General features: G+C 40.4%; 1 protein-coding gene across 22 annotated transcripts in view; it reads right to left on the bottom strand.

Annotated features, from left to right (window-relative positions):
- Positions 1 to 1,996: 1,996 nt before the first annotated feature.
- Positions 1,997 to 21,344, bottom strand: part of elna (elastin a) — a 324,471-nt gene continuing 305,123 nt past the window's right edge. For 15 of the 22 annotated variants that reach the window (XM_080210607.1, XM_080210601.1, XM_080210608.1 and 12 more), the window contains 2 exons: positions 8,828 to 8,884; positions 1,997 to 3,868 (listed from right to left, as the gene is read on the bottom strand). In XM_080210607.1, the coding sequence (XP_080066733.1) occupies positions 3,822 to 3,868; positions 8,828 to 8,884 (104 nt within the window). In that variant the 3' untranslated portion in view covers positions 1,997 to 3,821. The remainder of the gene's footprint in view (positions 3,869 to 8,827; positions 8,885 to 21,344) is intronic. The other 7 variants (XM_080210612.1, XM_080210609.1, XM_080210615.1 and 4 more) reach the window with 1 other exon arrangement.

Below are 21,344 nucleotides of genomic sequence, written 5' to 3'. Positions count from 1 at the left end.
AAAGATAAAGGTAAAGGTAAAGTTGCCATAGTCCCAGGTGACCATTGTTTGCTCTCCCCTTTGAGGGAGAGAACAAACTGGTGGTGATTTAAGCTGAGAATCACCACACTTAAAGTGGGGCTGAGAAGCGGGTCTTCAAGGATAAGTTGTGAAAGGCCTGTCAGTGGGATAGGTGTTATGGAAGGCAGAGTTACGTGGGGTGCTTGTTTATTTATCAGTATTATGGTTACTCACTATATTGTTGTGTGTGATTACAATGGATTGTATGAGGTGAAGTCTACAGACAGCATAGCCTCTTAATCCTTCTTGCCCTCTATCACAGAGATCTTAGATAACAGATCTGGACAACCTAACAATGGCTGTCAAGTCCGTTGAGACAAAGAAAACTCTTGGAAATAACAGCCTACCAACTGAGTTGCATTTGACTTTGTGGGACTGGTTGGTAGAACGTCAGAATCCATGAGAAAAGGCATCATCACCCTCATCTAAACCAGAAAGGGGAGGGGGGGTGTGGTGGTGGAGGAGGGAGGAAATTCGAAATTGGTGTCCAATTTCCCTGCTGAATGAAGGCTGTAACATTCTGGACTGGGGTCATTGCCGTTGGGGTCAAGTCTGCCCTCAGGTCAGTGATCCAGCCTGATCAGACCTCTGCTGTGCCCGGCAAGATCTCTAACAGGCAACTGTGTTCCTTTGTAGTGCAAGCTATGTAAGGGACATAGAGATGGACACCTGCCTTATTAACATGGAAGAGGGAAAACTTTGACAGAATATTGCACACCTCCATATTGGATGATCTCTCCACACGGTGTTTGGGGAGGGAATCCACAATTGAACCCAACTATTTAACACAAACATAACTATGCAGTTTCAATGTATAGGTGGGAATCTCAAAGCTTTCTGATCAAATCTGAAGTAAGGAAGGACTCCCTTCTCTATCTGCCCTATTCATTTGTTGAGTCCATCAGGAAAGATGCAGGCATAAGAGTGGTGAAGAACTCTGGCAGCGAAGGTATGCAGGTCAAAGCCTCCCTGTACATGGACGACATCACTATTTTGCTCAGATCTATAATCGATGTGCGGACTGATGAATATCTGCAACCAAATTGAACTGGCCTCTGGGGCCAAGGTAAATTGTGACAACAGTTCTTTGGGAACTGGGCTGACCATCCCTTGTCCCCTTTACTGTCAGGTCAGACCCCCTGAATATGCTGGGAATATGGTTCAGAAAGGTGGGGTATGTGCCAAAAACTGGGAGGAGCATTAAGCTAAAGTAAAACAGAAACTGACCATCTGGGATCTAATCAGCACCCTGTCCATTATGGATAAGAACTTGTTCATTAGCTATGAAGCACTCTTGATGTTGCTGTACGTGGAGCAGATCTGGCCCATTCCTCACTTCTTCATTGTGGTGATCACCTTGTTTCATATTCATTGAAGGGATGTGGGCTTTACTGCCTAGGTCAGCATACATTGTTCAACCTGACGGTAATGCTGAGGGATGCACTAAAGCGTAGGGCAGCTGCTGCTAAAGTGCAGTAGGGAAAGACCTCTGTCTAAGGCCTCTTAGCCATGGTACACTGAGGGGCTAGTAATCTGCAGACCCTTTCAGGCTGCATGCTTGTCATTGAACGTATATAGTTCATCAGGAAGGATGCAGGCATCAGAGCAGTGAAGAACTAAGGCAGCGAGTGTGTAGATCAGAGCCTGCCTGTACATGGATGACGTCACGGTATTTTGCTCAAATGACCAAAAAGTGCAACATGCTCCATGGAGAAAAGCTGATGCACTTCCTGCAACATCCAATTTGAAATGTTTTGGAATGTACTTTTAATATTTTATGAATAAAGTGTATTTCTGAAAAAAAGAGTCTTATATAATGGATTACCCTCGTCTTGGCCTATTGCACAGTGAACTGAAAATTGTGCAGAAAATGCTGGTGTCTTCATTTTATCATTTTCATTCACTCTGATGTCAAACTATATTTATTGTTCAATGATTTATTTACTGAAAATATTTATTTAAACATTTTGTTTATTTTTAAAGCTGTTACTGAATTATAGTCCATCCAGTATTTTCTCAGTCACACAGTTTATGAAGATACAGCAAATGGGCATTACACCAAATCTGAAGCAATACATTAATGTTGGGGCTCAAGTTCTGCTACAGTATTTATTATTACAGAACTGATGTAAAGTATTACATACTATGGCATATCACTTATCAAAGAAGTGCATGATGGAGTGAGTAGTGTAAAGAAATTGTAATCAGTATCTAGAATGCCTAAGGTGCTCATATCAAATTACTCTCTGCTATTTTGACACAGGTATTAAACTGTGTAAAGGTCTAATATTTAAACCCATTCAAAAATAGCATTGATCATAATTTCTTACAAACAATACAGTAAGAGAAAAGAAAATAGAGCCAGAGAGAGTGGACACAGTCACAAGAAGCAGAAAGCAGGAGAGAAAGGACAGGTTCAGCAAGAGTGGCTGTGCTGGGCTTCTGCATCTTCACAACTTAGCCCCAATTCAGGTACAATACAATTCAGTTAGCCCCAGTTCAGGTATAATCTAATAATTGTATGTATTTATGTCTATATAACCTATTATGATATAATTAATTTCAGAAGATGATGCTATGCTGCAAGGATTTGTAACAGCATGCACTATGGACAGAAGTTCATCTCCGAAACAGCAGGACTATGAACACATTTGCAATTCTAAATTGGGGGAAGTTAATGAGCTGGGGCTGGTCATTTTAGGAACAATATGTATTTGTTGGATAAATCTGTTACCTAACTAATTCAGTTGGAAGAATTCTAAGAGGACATTTGAATAGAAAAAAAAAACTCATTACAATTATGGAGGTAATCAGATTGTTAAAATGTGCAGAGTTCACTTCATAACCCTGATACCGGAGGTAGTAAAGCCCTGGCCACACCACTGCCAATAGTGAAGGAATGCTTGTTATCAAGCTTTGGGGTAGATTTTCTTGTTCCTGAACCAGAGGCTATTGAGCCATCAAGCTGTGTTGGACACAGGGAAATCAGGTGGGGGAAAATCAGACAAGATAGCTGGCCCAATATTTCTGACTTTGCTATGTGCAAGAAATTCATTAGCTTCCAGTGCAGGGAGGGAAAAAAAATCTGCCCCAATATCTCCCAGCTTGTATAAACTTCAAAGCCTACCAAGTCAAAGTAATTAGACCTCTCCAGGAATGTTATGGCCAGGAAGCTAGTTCGGCCTCCAAGTGCAAAATCCTGTTGACCATGTGGACAAACATATAGAAAAGCAATATGCAAAAGTTGCATTGGTCACTTCAGGCCCCACTCATCAGGTTGAGCCATCATTTGTATGAATACAGCTGCCACTCTCAAAAATAGATTTTCATCAGCACCAAAATTCTGGTAAGGGTTGGAGCTACGGCCCAGCTGTATGATCCAGGTATCGCTCACAGTACAGTTTGTAAAGCAAAGCAAAAGCAACTAAAAATTAATATCACAATTTTATAACTTAAAATACTGGAATCAGAGTCACAAAACAATACAAATCAAGTCAAGGATGGTGTTAACTATGAATGAGATTAACAGCAAAGGACACAGTTGTAAGCTGGTCCCTAAATGCTTGAAGCACACAACAGAAAGCAGAACTTCCTTGATAAAAAGTCCATTAGATATTGTTAATGAATGCAGCCAAATTACTTCATAGATGAAATGAAGAAAGTGGGGGTTGAGGGGGAATTCCATTCCACACCATCCTTTACATTCCGAATCATGCAGTAGCACCAGAATTCTTGAGGTCACTTCTTTTCCAATTATTTCTTTACTTTCTCCTTCGGCCACAATATTTTCCCATTGCACAAGGGGATCCTTCAGAAACATAGAAACATGGCTGAATTATTTCCATCTTAACCAATGGGCGTACAGAAGCAGATCAAAGTTAAAAAGTTGATTGAAGTGAATTCAGAAGGATTGTGCCAAATGCATAATCCTGAATTTTGTAAAATATGTAGAATATCTTACAACAACTTTGCTTACAAGTAGTTTCAAGTAAAAATAAGAGTTGTGGACCCATGCTTCTGTTGGCACCATGTCCATTTTATAGATGTAAAACAGACACCTAATGCCCAATATCATGGGTGATCTTTGGGTACTTATGTCAGAAGTGCACCCACCTATCTCTTGGAAAAATATTTCGCTAAATGCATTCAGAGCCAAGCCTGTAATAAACAATTAAATCCTCTGCACACACAAAGAGGAGACTTAGGGCAGTATTTAATGGAAGCAACAGGGTGGCAGTTAACAAATTTGCAAATTTCATTAGATATAAAGGATAATCTGTTCTGTGATGTGTACTAATGGCAAAGGCCTTTTGTATGAAGAACCACTCAGGCACTTGGCAGGCTAATAGCAAGCCTTTCCTGGAATCAAGGACCCCAAGGGCAGAGGTTCCACCTGCCAAGAGTTGCTAGCCAATCAGAGGCCAGTAATCTATTGCACAGCAGCACTACGAGGGAGGCCAATTCATTCGTGACTAACTGTAGCATATGTCACACACATTAGCTGTCAAGTGCCTGAGAATACTGACAGCAAACTTTAGTCCCACCCATAGCCTTCACCCCATCCACCAAGGGACTCTGCTTACAGCCTCTGCATGGCTAATCTTTATGCTTCCAAGGGGCCTCACCTAGTGCCTGCAGTCAATGGCAAGAAATAAATGAGGCCAATGGACCATTTTCCTGTGGTTCAATTATTGGTTTCAATTAGGTGCATACACTGCTTTGTGCTTTTGCTTTGATTGGAAGCCATAGAAACCCTACAGTGCAGAAGGGAGCCATGTGGCCCATCGAGCCCTGTACCGACAACAATCCCGCCCAGATCCTAAACCCCAAGTATTTACCCTGCTGGTTCTCTTGACACTAAGGGCAAATTAGTATGGCAAATCCTGCACAGCTTCGGATTGAGGGAGGAAACCGGAGCACCCAGAGGAATCCCACGTAGACTAAGGGAGAATGTGCAAACTCCACGTGTACAGTCACTCAAGGTCGGAATTGAATCCAGGTCCCTGGAGCTGTGAGACAGTAGTGCTAACTATTGTGCCACCCAGAGTGAAGTCCAATTTCTAAGCTTTGATTTCTAAGTCAGTATCAGAACTGGTCTCTTAAGTTTAATCATTCCAATAAGCAAATTCAGATAATTGCAGCTATGTACAAATTGTTGAAGTAAATCAAAGGTTTATAAATTTCATGCTCTGGACTTTCTTTTCTCTTTAAGATACTTTACATCTACAATGAAGTGTAACAGTGTCGAGTAGCACTTCTGCTTTAGGTAAAATTAGTGATCTTGCAAATTGCATGCAAAATTATATCAGTTTTGAAAAATATTTTTCATTCCCAAGTTTTCACTCAAACCTATTGCTTTATACAAAAGCTGCCTTGAATCAGCACAATCAGGCAAAGTTTTTAAACAACTTTTAAACATATAAATTTTGCTTTTGAAAGTACTCCTTGATATGGTTAAGAGTAGGAACTTAATTAATACAACTGAAAATAGGTTTATCACAAAAAAATAAGCACTTCGAATCTGTCATACCACCAACTGTGCCTAATCTATTTTTAAATTGTAGAAAACGTGAGGCCGGAACTGTGTACAGTTCTGGTTACCCTATTATAGAGAGGGTAATAATAAACAAGAAAGAGTGCAGAGAAGATTTATTAGGATGCTACCGGGACTTGATGGTTGCATTGTAAGGAGAGGCTGGATAGACTGGGACTTTTTTTTCTGGAGTATAGAAGGCTGAGGGGTGATCTTATAGAGGTCTGTAAAATAATGAGGGGCATACATCAGCTAGATAGTCAATATCTTTTCTCAAAGGCGAGGGAGTCTAAAACTAGAGGGCATAGGTTTAAAGTGAGAGGGGAGAGATAGAAGAGTGTCCAGGGGGGCAATTTTTTTATCACAGAATGTGATGAGTGTCTGGAACAAGCTGCCAGAGGTAGTAATAGAGGGGGTACAATTTTGTCTTTTAAAAAGCATTTGGACAATTACATGGGTAAGATGGGTGTAGACGGTTATGGGCCAAATGCAGGCAACTGGGACAAGCTTAGGGGTTTCAAAAAAAAGGGTGGCATGGACAAGTTGGGCCAAAGGGCCTGTTTCCATGCCGTAAACATCTATAACTCTATAAAGCACTTTTAAAAGATGTATCCAACTTCATTGGCTGAAATATGTTTTAGAAGTCCGTGAAAAGTGCAAAATAAATGCAAGTCTTTCTTTTTCAATCTTCTCTGTACCGTCTCTAGTGTGATCGCATCATTCCTGTGATGCAGTGACTAGAACTGTATGCAGTACTCCTTCTGTGACTTAGCTAGTCTTCATGTAGTTCTAGCATAACCTGCCTGCTTCTTTATTTCCATGCCTCAGTTAATAAAGAAAAGTACCCTGTATGCCGTCTTAACTACCTTATCAACTTGTTCTGTTACCTTCAGAGAACTGTTGGCATGCACTTCAATGTTCCTGTACTACTCTACACTACATCTTATCACTAAACATGTTTTTCTTTGCCTTATTTGCCCTCCCCAAATTTATGACCTCATATTTCTCTGAATTGAATTCAATTTACCATTTTTCTGCCCACCTGACCAGCATATTGATATCTTTCTATAGTCCATAGCTTTCTATTTTACTATAAACCAGACAGCCAATTTTTGTATTGTCTGCCAATTAATTGTGCCCTTAAGATTTAAGGTTAAACCATTGCTAAATACTACAAAAAGCAAAGGATCTCAGTTCTGAGGAACTCCATGGGAACTTGCTTTCCAGTCACAAAGACACTTGTCAACTGTTAGCTTTTGCTTTCTGTCACTGAGCTGATTTTTTTGGATCCAATCTTGTCATTTGCCGTTGGAACCCATTGATTCTTACTTTTCTGTTTAATCTGTCACATGGGTTTTCGCTAACCCTTACTAAAATCCATGTAGGCTAAATCAAATGGATAAGCATAATTTTGGTCAGAAATGATTTGGAGCAAGATGGTGCCTTCGTATTATAAATTCTTGCAGGCTGTTCTTGATAAACTTATGTGTTTTTAAGTATCCCTCAAAATAATTTGTCCACTACCAAGGTTAAACTGACAAAATTGTACTTGATGTATCCCTTCTTCTCCTTTTAAACAACATTAGCTGTTGCTCTCAGATAAATCTAGTTTCTTTGTTTGCACTACTAGTGTACTGTGTTTGAAATTTTTGAGAGTTTTAGCTGTTGGAACTGAGTAATGTGGTGAGTCAACAGAAGATTTTTTTCAGGGGATTCTGGCATACATAGGCTGCAATAGAAAAGTATGTAGGCTATGGAAAAAGGAAGTGATTTCATTCACTGAACATCTAGTTAGGATACAAACAACATGCAGAGAATCATGCTGGTTTCCTGGTAGTAGCAATGGCACCATCATGTTGCACCAATACTTGAACCTGTTCATTTTCAGTCAATGCATTGGGTCAAAGATTAGCTGCTGGTGGCCAAAGACTATCCTCTCCAATATTTGGAGACTGACGCTGCAGAAACCCAAAAGATGAGGTGTAATTTGTGCCATGCTCCACTCAAGGCCTTCTAAAACATTTCATCACTACCTAGACAGGGTCAGCGGTGTTCTGCAGTGTAACTCCCACACAATGTCTTACACAACTTTGGCATCCAGGGGAAAAATCCATTCAGCCAGCTTTACTGGAAGATATGGAGGTTGAAGAGCATGTGTGAAAGAACTGATGTTGAGAACAATGAAGATAAACAAGGTGCATCTTTTCTGCCAGGTGCAAGACTGTTTTTCTATTAGCTTATGCAGGCATACTCCAGCTCTAAATCCACAACATACTCTGTGCCATCATTTCTACTAAAATCCATCCCTGTCCTTTCATCATCCTAAGGAGTCCACTTAATCCAAAGCATAAGCAAGAGGCTTTCAGACAAAACTCATTACGTGGTTCTGAAATACTCATCAAATAATAATAATTTCAAAAATAACAGTAATATGCTGCGATTTTTTTTGCCTTGACACAATCTCTAGCATCTGTTTTAAGTGTCTTCATATCTACTAAGGTGTTCTTCAGGTTGCTTCAGCTCAGAAATGCAGAATGTTATAGGATCTCAAATGAAGAAGCTTGAGATGTCTGTTGTTGGCTGGCTTTTAGAGCTGTTCACTCATCAACCTTGGTGCTTATTGACCTACATTGATTCCCAGTTAAGTAACACTTTGATCTTTAAATTTTCATGTTTATTTTTCAAACCACTCCATGGCCTTGCTGCTCTCTATCTCTACAATTTCCTCCAGCCCTACAATATTCCCAAGATATCTTCATTCTCCTAATTTTGGCCTTTTCAGCACCCCTGATTTTAATTATTCCACCACTGGTGGCTGTGCCTTCGGTTGCTAAAGCCATATGCTCTGGAGTTCCTTTACACCTCACCATTTCTTTCCTCACTTCCTTTAAGATGCTCATTTAAACCTACCTCGTTGACCATCTCCCCCAATAATTCCTTATATAGATTGCAATCAATTTTAGCTGTATAGTGCTCCTGCAAAATGCTTTACCACATTAAAAGTGTTATATGAATACAAGCTGTTGTTGTTGATTTTAAGGCATACAGTATTTCGACACAGAATGAGATACACACAGTTACCACAATTCTGTTCGATTTTAGTCGTTATACTTATAATCTGCAATATGTATATTATGAGCTTAATATGATGTAGAGATTAGTTGAACTACTGAGTACCTATATTAAATAATGTGTACATTCAGTGCAAATGAATGCAGTATTAATTTCTCATACCTCTCCTATAAGGATACCCAAACTGGCTCAGTGCCCCATACTGCTTAGGAGGTTTACCTGCAACACAAAATCTGGTCCATTAAGAATTGTTTTATCAGAATGACACGTATATTCTCTTCTATGATGGGCTGGGATGACCTGCTCATTTATGAGAAAGTTGGTGAAAATACTGATGTAAAATAAAAAAAAACTCTATTGCACTCATGATTATTACCACAAGAATAAAAGCCATTATGCTTTATAAATGCATTGAAATTCATTGATACTATAATTCAGTAGTGAAGGGCAATATTGTTGTTACAATATTATTAATAGACATTTGAGAATGTGATACTAAAATTAAGGCTCATGGATGGAATAATAGGGGTGGGGAAGAGGAGGTGATATGGATAGACAGCCCCCCTACCTTCTTTGAAGTCACATTGGTGGGGATCTTTAGCGAATGTTGAATGGAATGTCTGCCCTCATTGGGGCAGAAATCCCACCCTCTGGGCCTGTTGACCAATCTCTAGCTGGGGTCTTTGATGTGGATTTATGAATTGAATGATGACTATGTTATGGGTATCTGCTCTCCACATTTTTTGTAAATGATACTGAAGATATAATTGCGTTGAAATACAGTTTTATAATCTCTTGAGGTTATTGAGGAAGTATTAACAATGCACTTATGATTAGAACAAATCAGCATGGTTTTACTAAAGGGAAATCTTATTTGACACATTTATTAAAATTTTTTGAGGGTGTAGGTATAGGGGAACCAGTAAGTGTATACTTGGAGTTCCAAGAGGCTTTCAATAAGGTATCACACAAAAGGTTAAAACACAAAAATGAGTGTTCACAGAGTTAGAAGTAACATATTAGCATCGATAGAGGATTGGGTAAAAAATAGGAAGCTGGGGGTGGGCAAAAGTGTGACTTTTTCAAATTAGCAGGTTAGTGATGAGAAACTTCTAAGCATGAGTGTTCAAAGAAACTTGGGTCTGTTTGTACACAGATTGCAAAATGCTAACCTCTCAGTACAGCAATTAGAAAGGTAAATGGCATGTTATCCTTTATTGCATGGGAATTGGAGTGCAAGGATAAGGAGGTCTTGCTAGAATTGTATACATGGCTTTGATGAGACCACATTTGGAGTGTTGTGTGCATTTAAGAAAAAATATACTTGCATTCAAGGCAATACAGAGAAGGTTCATTAAATTGGTCCACGGGATGAAGAGTGAAAACATGATGAGAGGTTGAGCAATTGTTTTTACTTTCCCTGGTGTTTTTAAAATATTTTTCCCAAGAGACCCACTTTTAGCAAATGGACATCTCTTGTGACCCACATCAATGTGGAGGATGTGTAACGAAGTATGATCTTTCCACTTTGTAGTAGCATTATACAATATACTAAACATCAGGGGTGGGATTTTTTTGGCCACGCTTGCCCCGAAACTGGAAAATCCAGCCCAAGATCAATGGACCTTTTTATGGTTTGCCCCTTGCAAGCTACAATACTCAAGGCGGGCAGGACGGGAAAATTTTACCCAGGTGTCAGTTTCAGATCCATTTTCCACTTTATATGGGCCATATTCCAGCACAAAGCAAATTGGTGTGAATATTTTACAAACTCCTCTCGTCGTATATACATTCAAAATAAATATCTCAAATCAGACAATGCACTAAGTTACTATGTATCAGCCACCACAGAAAACTGACTGCCATTTATTTGTGACAGATATCTCATTTAAGATGCACCTTTGGAATGCAGAGCTCATCAGATCAGCATGCTGCTTTTAGGTGGAAACTTGATAGGGCAGTCACTAATTATCTCTATCTGTTATCATCCCATCAATAAACTTCATTGGTAGGTGGAAATGTCACATCAATAACTACATTCTGCTGCATCTAGTAAAGTATGTGGTTAATGTGTTGATTATCCTTTCTCATATACAGCCATAATTAAAAAAAAATCTCAATGGTTTCCCTTTTTCTCAGATGTCATTCCATTTTGAAATTGATGCAACAGCAAAATATTTTTATGCACACTGGGGAAAAACGATAAGTTGGATTGTGAGATAATGACCATACCTGTCACACTCTGAAATTATAGCCTGCTTTCATGGCAGAAAGTTTGAGACTCAAGCAGAGTCTACTGACCAGACAAGCTGCTGTCTTACTGCGACAGTTACAATTTTAAATGGGATTTACTGTAAACTTAAAAATATATCTCTCTCCTAATTTTATCTTTTCCTTTCATAAAATGCATATTACTTGAATTGTATCAGGCAATACTAAGCTTTATCTCCAAATCAAAAATCCTCATGCTAGCTATGCCATCATCTGAGAGGTCATCGTTGCTATACTGCCTTCTGCAAAATGTGTGCTATAAACAGAACATCCTCCTTTTCTTTCAACAGGGTCACAGAAAATCCCATATTCTATAACAGGATCACAGAACATCCTGTGCTTTTTTTGAACAGGATCAGTTTATAGTGCGGTGAGAGTTCACCTGGCGACCCGTTTTTTTATATCCTGCGACCCACCTGCAGATCACAACCCCCACTTTGAAAAAGTCTGGTTTAGAAGAATGAGAAGTGATCTCATTGAAACCGAAAAAATTCTGAAGTGGCTTGATAAGGTGGACGCTGAGAGAAAGGGAATCTAAACATGACACAGTCTCAAGATAAGGAGACTTTGGCTGTGGATGCTCCATCATTGAATATATTTAAGGCTGTAGTGGAAGTGGAGTTGAAGCCCAAAATCAGCCGTGATTGTACTGAATGGAAGAGTAGGTAGAAGGGCCATATGATCTACTTATTAAAATTCATTCATGGGATGTGAGCATTGCTGGCTGGGTCAGCATTTATTGCCCTTGAACAGGGTGGCTTTCTAGGCTATGTAAGAGTCATACACATTGCTGTGGATCTGGAGTCGCATGTAGGTCAGACCATATAAGGGTATTAGTTAATCATTTATGCTCAGATACAACAATCAACAATGGTCTCATTAGACTTTTAGTCCAAATTTTTATTGGGTCCAAATTTTGTCATTTGCCCTAGTGGGATTCAAACTTGGGTCCCCAGGCCTAAGTCTCTGGATTATTAATCCAGTGACAATACCACTATGCCATCGCCTTCTTCTGTTCCCATTTTTGTGTTGTTGTGTTGATATAAAATCTGCTGAGTAAGTTACATGGCCTGGAAATGAGTGCAAAGGAGGTTGATTGGGGGCTAAATGTGATAATGCCTAAAAGTCTGTACAGAGATTGTGAGATGCAGTTAAACTATAATTGCTGCTAATGAAAAAGGTAATATGGCAACTTTGTACCACCTGCTCATTTCAGTGATTTCAGCATCCAGTGCCTACTGTCTTGTTGGTGACTGGACATATTATCAGGGTATCAATATGCTGTGTGGCTAGCACCACTTAAAGCTGACCTGCACTGCTTAATGCTGGCCTCTTTTAGGTACAGCTACATTATGGCTGGAGCAGGTCCTGCAGAAAGTCAGTCTGATCTAGAAAACACTGAATAATGCCACAACATGACTGAAAGCAAAGCCAAGGGCTTCTGGACTCTTCTCTGGAGTAGATGGAAAGGAGATGTTCCGTCTCCATAGCAGTCGAGGAAATTTTCCAGTCGCATGCTTAATAGGCATATAACTGTGGAGATCAAACTCAGGAATCAAGCCCTGAGGATCTGGATGCAATGATGCAAAAATTTCAATTACCTCATACGAGTGAATGAATGCATCTTCAAATGTAATTTCTTATCAACTACAAGATGAGCCTCACACACTGTACAATGCACTACCCATCCATTATTCATCTACTGTGATGATACTCTGCCTTTACAAAATGTATTTGGGTCATTTTTTTGTGCAGGATATGTTTTAGCAGTTTGTGTTATTATCAATGCCATTTTTGCATCCACCAGTTCTGTTATTATGTCAGCAGCATAATTGTTCTAATTGTTAGAATGTTTGTTTTGACTTAGGCAAATGTTGTTCTGTTATTTTATTTCCCCCAGAGTTTTTCATTGGAGGCTTAAGTTGATTAACAGAAAAATGTGACTGGGCGGAGCTAGGCTTACACAGAGAAATCAAGCTCAGATGCTGCTTGGAATTGTTAGAGGGTTGTCCCTCTTTTTCTGAGATTCTGCTGTTTGAAGAGAGTTCCGTCTCTGAAAATTGCTGTCTGGAGTCAGAAGACATGTGTCTGTCTAGATTTCATTTCAGTCCAGAGATATTAAAAGGCTAGAAATCTAGCACACGTGAACATACCTGCTTTGTGCTGATTTTTAGAGGGGATAGTTAGTTCTTAAGAATTATACCTTGTAATGTTTAAGTATTTCCAATTGGTAAGAGTTATGTTATTGTTATATTTTAACGTGCTGTTAAAAATAAAGTTTGATATAATGGAAGTTTCCTAGTGGGTCAATTGAATCATACCCTGAAGCAAAACACCTTAGGCTCACCTTAATGCCAAAATCAAAAAAAGTTGGGATTTAGGTCTATAACATACCTTGAAGTTTCTGATCTGGTCCCTAACACTACCAATAATTTCTATCCATAAGTCAGCTTCACATCCACATCTCATAGCTTTGACACACTGCTAGCTATTTAACCGTGGCAACAATCAGCCAAACATGTTGCAGGACACTCACTCATGTTCTCTCTCTCATGCAGGAAATGGGAACGCTCAATCCGAAGCAGCAAGAGTTAAATGGAGGGGACACATGCATCTCCTTCTCCCCATGGAGAAGATGGCACTGGGCATCATCGGGACAGTCATTACTGAGATAATGGCTAGCAGCTGGACTGAAACCAAAGGTAAAGGTATCTTCATTTCTTATTCTTTTCCTCATATTCTACCAATACCTCATCTCACACTCTCCTCTACCTTGCAATTATTAAATGGTGCATGCATGACATTTTTGCACCCACTTTTTTCTCATCTTGTTGACCTTGGTGAGTTCCACACAGCTCATGTGATGGCTGATAAAGCCAGAATGCTAGATAAATTTCATGGTTAATTGCCTTTTGAATATTTTGATTACTTATTCCAGAGCTGCATGGGAATCCACCTCACCTGTGAACTTGTCCAAGTTAATTTTGATTTGATTTATTATTGCCACATGTATTAGTGTACAGTGAAAAATATTGTTTCTTGCACGCTATACAAAGTATAACGTACGTAAGGAAGGAAAAGGGAGAGTACAGAATGTAGTGTTACAGTCATAGCTAGGGTGTAAGCCTAGAGGTGGATGGAATCAGGCTCAGTTCCAAGCCTGATGCCATTTTTTGCGGTTTTAACCCTCCACCCACCTCCCATGGCAGTTATGAATTTGCTCTGATTTTCTCACTGCTTGCTTTTACAACTACATGGAGCAACCACTGTGTTTTCAGCAGAACTGGAGATAAGCTACTCAGTTTCCTACACTGACAGAAGAGATGCTTGTGGCAGATGTCCTCTGCATTTTGGAGTCCATGAGGTTCCTGCCAAAGACTGACCCAGCTCTGCATGGGCAGACTCAGCCGTCAGAGTGGGAGATAGCATATGTGAGGCTCTGTCTGGAATGGCAGAGGTGGGTCCAAGGGATGAGAAGTGGGAGCACCTCAGAAAAGTTCCCATAGACATGTGCACTTCCTTTACCTTATCTCTCATGGTTGACCTGCACTTCTCTGCTAGCCAAGAGCTGCATTTCAGTGAGGTACTGAACCACCAAGGTGAGAATTTGCTTCATCCTATTAAAATGGTGGACAGAGTGTGGAGGCTATCGTTGAGGGCTAGCTTATCTGATTCTCCATGCAGCTGGCTACTTTATCCACAGAAGAGGACATCAACAGAAATGCTCAAAACATCATGGCACTCATGCTCGAGATGAGCTCCTCCCACCTCTCTCATGCTTTGCTTTTTGAAATGCTATAGGAGCACACACATTTCCCATTGCTATTCCACACATTTCTGTTTCATTCTGGAGTCCAATGCTCAGCATCTATGTCCAGCTAAACAGAGCTCACTGTGGGCTGTCTCCTCCGATGGGAACTCCTCAATATTGTCCCAGTCTCCAACACCTGCTGCTGTTCATGTACTATGCATGTCACCATGTGACAACCTTGCTACTTCTACTCTAGCACTAACTATGATGTGCATTCTGCAGGGTATGCACAAATTATATAACAGTATATTTTCTAATTGTTCATCTTCTTCTAAGGACTTCTTGGTCTGCTCCCACATCTGCTCTTCTGTTACCCTTGGGAAATGAAAGACATGAGTTAGTACTGACACTGAGAAACTCAACAGAGTGCATACCTTGGCATTTCAGTTAGTGGTGACATCAATTCAACATCAGTGATTGTTATCAGCCAATTAGTAGTATAATATCTAATGCCATCTCTACATCTCTGTGCACTCCCATCTAACCATCACTGATACTTAATGTATCCCATCAACCTCCAGTGCAGTCAGGATGACTTTTGTGGAAGATCTTTTGCCAGTTTTCTGTCTCTCCCTAGAGTTCTGAAATCAGTGAAGGCAGAAAGCCACGAGTATGAAAAGTGAAATATAAGATGAGAATAGAATGAGAACAAGTATGGAGGGCTACCGTGGATGGAAGCAAAATATCAAGAGGATAACGCTAACTGTGAAAAGAAGAAATGTTTGGAACTGCAAGATGTGTCAGAAGCGTGTGGTGGAAGAGAATGTTAGGGGAATCAAAGAGGTGATGGCGTCATGAACATGAAATGTGCTCACCTTTCCTGACCTCATGCGGACATTACATTTTCTCTGACACTGAATCTAGGTACAGGGCACCATATACCTACTCCTCATATCCTCTGCTACTTCCAACCACTCCGCCTCAGCTTGGGTGACTGAATTCCCTCCCATTAAAAGGAAATACCTTCTCCAGGGAAGAGTCAAGAAAAATCAGGGTGGCTACCTTCCCATGTTTTCCTTCCATACTATTGCCTTTGGTAACTTTCATAAATAAGGTTCCCTGCAGCCTTGGATGGCTCCTATAAATAGAATAGAATCCATAATATGCACAAGAGACCATTCGGCCCATCGGATCTGCACCAACTCTCTGAAAGAGCATCCCTCCAGGTCCCTCACCAATGTCCTGTCCCCAAAACCCTACGCATTTACCACGGCTAATCCACCTAACCCACATATCTTTGGGCACTAAGGGGCAATTTACCATGGCCAATCCACTTAACTTGCACATCTTTAGACTGTGGGAGGAAACCGGAGCATCTGGAGGAAACACACGCAGTCACCCAAAGCTGGAATTGAACCCAGGTCCCTGTGCTATGAGACAGCAGTGCTAACCACTATGCCATCCTGCTGCCAAATAAAGTGTCTTCATTCACAGAGTGTGAGTCATCATTTTACTACCACTCTATGATTGAGCAGGTAACATGGAAGCAGAATGCTGATGTCACGGCTGAGTTAAAGTTAACTGCTTAGCTCACTAGTAGAACAAATGGGTCCCTGATTCACTACCAGACTCCCCACAATTCTGCCCATTATAGCTGCACAATGTGATTCACTTAGGTGTCCATAAAAATGATTGTTGTAAGGTGTTGGGCTTAGTTTGGTAGGGCTAAGGTAGTCATAGTTTTAGGTTGTTCAACAGTAAGTATTCATTAACTACTAGAAACCATATATAATAGGTACAGTAAAGTTCCAAGTTAGGACCTGTCTCCATGCTTGCACACGTAGTTCTGTCCAACACTACGTTGACCCCTAGGTGTGAGTCATGTGTTTCCTTGCATCACTGTGTTGGCAGTGCTATATCCAGTCCCACTGCACTGTACTCAGTTGCAGTACAGTATTATGTTACACCTCTCCTCAAGACTTTATTCAACGTATTTACAAGTTATCCCAGTTTACCCTATATTTTACATCTACTACAACTTCTCCATTACACTCCCCCACCACATGCCTCTAGAGTTCATAGGTCCAGGTGGTCTGAATCTTTCCCTATTTTGTTCTCACTACTATTGTAGAGTAGTAAGCTTTGTTGCTGCAGGAAAACTTTGTTGAAGTGGAGTTTGTTCTGGCATCTGGGTGTATTTTTATTCTCTTTTGATTCTTTAGCATTGATTCGCTATTCTTTCGCAGTGCTCTGGGTGTATTTTTATTCTCTTTTTTGATTCTTTGGCATTGAATCACTATTCTTTAGCAGTGAATTGATTTTCCAATTGTAGCGATAGATAGTGGTCGGTTTATCCCACTCTTTATGGGGCAGACTACCTCTGTGCTCACAGCTATGATGTTTTTCTCTCTTCTTCCTTCCTGAGGCTTGCTGTGATGTAAGCTGGGATGGAAGATAGTTAGATAGTTATTGCTGTTGCGATGATGTGATTTCCTGGTAAGTGCATCTTGGTATTTGGCTACATGGTGTGTGCTGTTGTCAATGGATGGCCACTATTCAGTTGTGGCACTGTCATGCTGGGTTGCAATGTCTGCTCTTTACTTTAAGGGTTTATCTTTCCAATTTGCACCAGAGCTGGAGATTGGGGCTTTTCTCATTGCTGGATCGTTTCTTGATTCCAATCTGCTTGAGGCATCATGGTAACCATCTAAGTGGTTGGCTAGTCTGATCACTGGGGGGCTTCTGTGCCTGTAACAAAAATGGACAAATCTGCTTTGCAAAGAGAGAAGACAAATCAGATCTGAAGTCCCAGTCGAGATAATTTTTCTTTTTGGAGCTTTTAGAAATTTACAGTTCTATAAAAGTTATGACTTCTGCCATTTTGAGGAGATTCAGGGCTACATAGGTATCTCTGCTCAAGAGAAAAAAGACTGGTTACGGATGATGTATATCACCTCCAAGATTTGTTAGCTTAATGGTTCCAGAATCACATTTATGACTAGAAATCAGATTTTCTCAGCCTCATTAAGTATTGTTCATAACCAGTGGTCTCAGGTCACTATTCTTTGTCAAAAGGATCGTAACACTGTCTTCCATGTCCAATTCAAAGTTTGTGAGATACCCATTACCGCACCCAACCGCACTCCAAAATGAAAATTAGGATCTTTGATCTCATGATTGTATGTCCTCTTGGTGTGCTGCCTTGACCTTGTGGATACTCTTGTGATCTTTCATGCATTTTGATGTTTTAGCATTGCACAGCTTTCCAAAGTTCCTATTCAGTTAAATTGAAAGTACAGGGCTGAAACTGCCTGACATTGATCACACCTGTGAGGGTGCTTTGCTCTACAGGGCTGGCATGGTTGCTTTACTGGTTCGTTAGGGTATTGCTTTCCTTGGCTTGGTGTGTCCCTTTCATGTGTGGCTTCACCAACTGCTCAGTGATATTTGCTTTGTACCATGGTTTGTTTTCTCCCCTTAGTATGGATCTATGCTGCAAACAGATTCAGATGTGCTTCAGATCTAACAATTTGGATGGCCTTCTCAAGGGTTAGATCTTCTTTCACCTGAGGCACGTCTGAATGTGTGTCGTCCAGCACTCGTACAACTATTCTATTCCTGAGTAGATTAGATTTTGGGTCACCGAAAACATAGCCTTCAACCGTTCTTATCAACTCAGTGATGAAGACAGATTCTCCTGGCTGCTGGACAAGGTGATTAAATTTAACCCTTTCAAGGATTTTGTTACTTCTGAGGTTAAAACAAGTGTCAAATGATTTTAAAACTGTCAAATTTTGCAGATGAATTCATCCATTCCTTCTCTGGTTGTTGGACCTACAGAAAAAAAGCAGTATGTTAACTTGTTCAGCTTCTGTACTTTTATCTGGACTTAAAGCAATGATGTATTTAAGGAATCTTTTTCTCCAAAGTCCCCAATTTTGTAATTGATCTGGGTCTTTCATAAGTCCAAATTCGTTTGGAAGAGTGGATATGTGATCCATGGTTAAAATTTTAAATTGCAGATTCAGCAGTTGTCCCACTGTTCATTTTTGCACAAAGTGGTTTCCTGCACTTGCTGGTTTGGTGGGTTCCTGCAGTAATGGTATTCCCGATCTCAACATTTGCATTTTTCATCAATGGCTGATTGGACTGACTGGTTAGAATCTTCCTTGCTTTAGCGCAATGTTCTTGGGTTGGATTCCAGCTTTTGCTGGGTTATTAAAGCTGTCTATTCAGTTGCAATTCATTTTTAATTAACTATTATTTTTTCCTTCGTTCATGTGTGGACTCAGGAATCGGTGTGTTCCAACTATGAACTTAAGTGGCAATTTCTGACCACTGCAGTATGGACATGGCCAAGCAGTGCCCCGGCAATGCCCCCAGCACTGGTTGGCATTGCCAGGTGAGCAGTTATTGTTTTTCTATTGTGAGGGAAATTGAATATAAAAGTAGGGAGGTTATGCTTCAGTTATATAGAGCATTAGTGAGACCATACTTGAGTACTGTGTATAACACTGGTCTCCTTATTTTAGGAAGGTTGTAAATGTTGTAAAAGCAGTTCAAAGGTTAACTGTACCAATACTTGGAATGGGTGGATTGTCTTATGAGGAAAGGTTGGATATGCAGTGAGTGTATCCACTGGAGTTTAGAAGAGTAAGAGGTGACTTGATTGAAACATGCAAGATCCTGAGGGGGTCTTGACAGGGTGGATGTGGAGAGGATGTTGTCTCTTGTGAAATAATGCCAACGTTTAAATAAGAGGTCACCCATTTAAGATAGAAATAAGGAGAATCTTTTTCTCTCAGTTCATATGTCTTTGGAACTTTCTTCCTTTGAAGGTGGTAGAACAGAATCTTTGATCATATTTAAGGGAGGGGTAAATAGATTCTTGCGAAGCAGTGGGGTGAAAGGTTATTGGAAACAGATGAGAATGTGGAGCAGAGGCTAAAATCAGATCCACAGAATCCCTACAGTGCAGAATGAAGCCATTTCACACATCAAGTCTACATTGACTCTACAAAGTACATCTTATCCAGGACCACACCCCCCCCCCCACCCCATTCTATCCCCATAACCCCATGCATTCACCATAGCTAATCCACCTAATCTACACATCTTTGGATTGTGGGAGAAAACTGGAGCACCTGGATGAAACCCATGCAGAGAATGGTGAGAACATCCAAACTCCACACAGTCACTTGAGGCCATATCAAACCCAGATCTCTGACAGTGTGAGGCAGCAGTGCTATCCACTGTGTCACCCTATATTACGGAGCAATCTTGAGGGGCCAAGTAGTATACTCCTGCTCATACTTTGTATGTTCTTACTGATAAGCCACATAAATCCTGTGGCTACAAAAGCAGTCATGATGTGGGTATGCCGGCGTTGGACTGGCGTAAACACAGTAAAAAGTCTGACAACACCAGGTTTTAGTCCAACCTATTTATGAATAAATAGGTTGGACTAAAACCTGGTGTTGTCAGACTTTTTACTGTGCTACAAAAGCAGGTCAGAGGTTGGATATTCAGAAGAGTACCTCACCTATTGGCCCCCAGTAGCCTTTCCAAAATCCACAAGGCAGACATCAGTAGTGTTTTGAAATATTCCTCACTTGCCTTGCGAAGTGCAGCTCCAACAACATTCAAGAAGTTCAGCATCATCAAGAGAAAGTAGGCTGCTTGATCTGCCATCACCTTAAATATTCACTTCCTCTACCAAGGGTGCACTATGGCTGCAGTGTGTACCATCTAGAAAATGCATTCAAACCTGTGGTGTCTAATGTCTAGAAGGACAAGGCAGCAGACGCATGGAAACAGCACAAGCTGCAAAGTCCTCTCCAGGTCACACACCATCCTGACTTGAAATATATCACCACTCGTTTATTTTTGCTGCATCAAAATCCTGGCATTCCCTACCAAACAGAAATGTGGGTGTACATAAACAACATGGACTGCAGCAGATTAAGGAAGTGGTTTACTACAACTTTCTCAAGGGAAGATGGAAATGAGCAATAAATGCCAACTTTGCCAATGTTGCACATACCCCTTGAAATAATTAATAAGAGAATAATTGCTCCCTAGGCACATATAGTCATCTAAGAGTCCTTCAACCTCTCTCCCAGCTCTCTCCAGAAGTTGATCTCTGCATGATCTATTTTATTCTCCAAGGCATTCTGTATTCCAACAAGAATGTCTACTATTGTGCCCATGTCTGGGACCAACTGGTTTGAGCAGAACCTTGAAGTCAACAAAACTCCTTTAGCACTTATCACATCACTCCCTCTCAACTTTTGCAACTTTATATAACTACAGGAAGTACCAAACTCTTGTAGGATTAAAGCAGCAGCCAGAAGAAATCAAACAACAGCTAACCTATATATAATTAATGGTGCCTTTGAATAGCACAAGTGGGGATTTGTTCTTTCTATTGCTGAATGCATATTCAGTTGTGTGAAGTTAAGGGAGACATTAACGGAAATATTGAACTCCAAACTGGCATGGCCAGTATCAAATTAGCAATACATGATATACTTTGTGATTGGCCTGTTCTGCATATTTCTTGTGTCAGTTCACTGTGTGCATGCTAATGCCCACATCAAGAAGGTCTCTGGTATGATCCATACCAAAAGCATGCACGTATGATATGGATGCAATTTG

This window comes from Carcharhinus amblyrhynchos, chromosome 23 (genome assembly GCF_965287045.1).
Source record: "Carcharhinus amblyrhynchos chromosome 23, sCarAmb.v2.hapA, whole genome shotgun sequence".
NCBI lineage: Eukaryota > Metazoa > Chordata > Chondrichthyes > Carcharhiniformes > Carcharhinidae > Carcharhinus > Carcharhinus amblyrhynchos.
The sequence above is the reverse complement of the archived record's forward strand: the minus strand, read 5'-3'. Positions and strand labels throughout refer to the sequence as shown.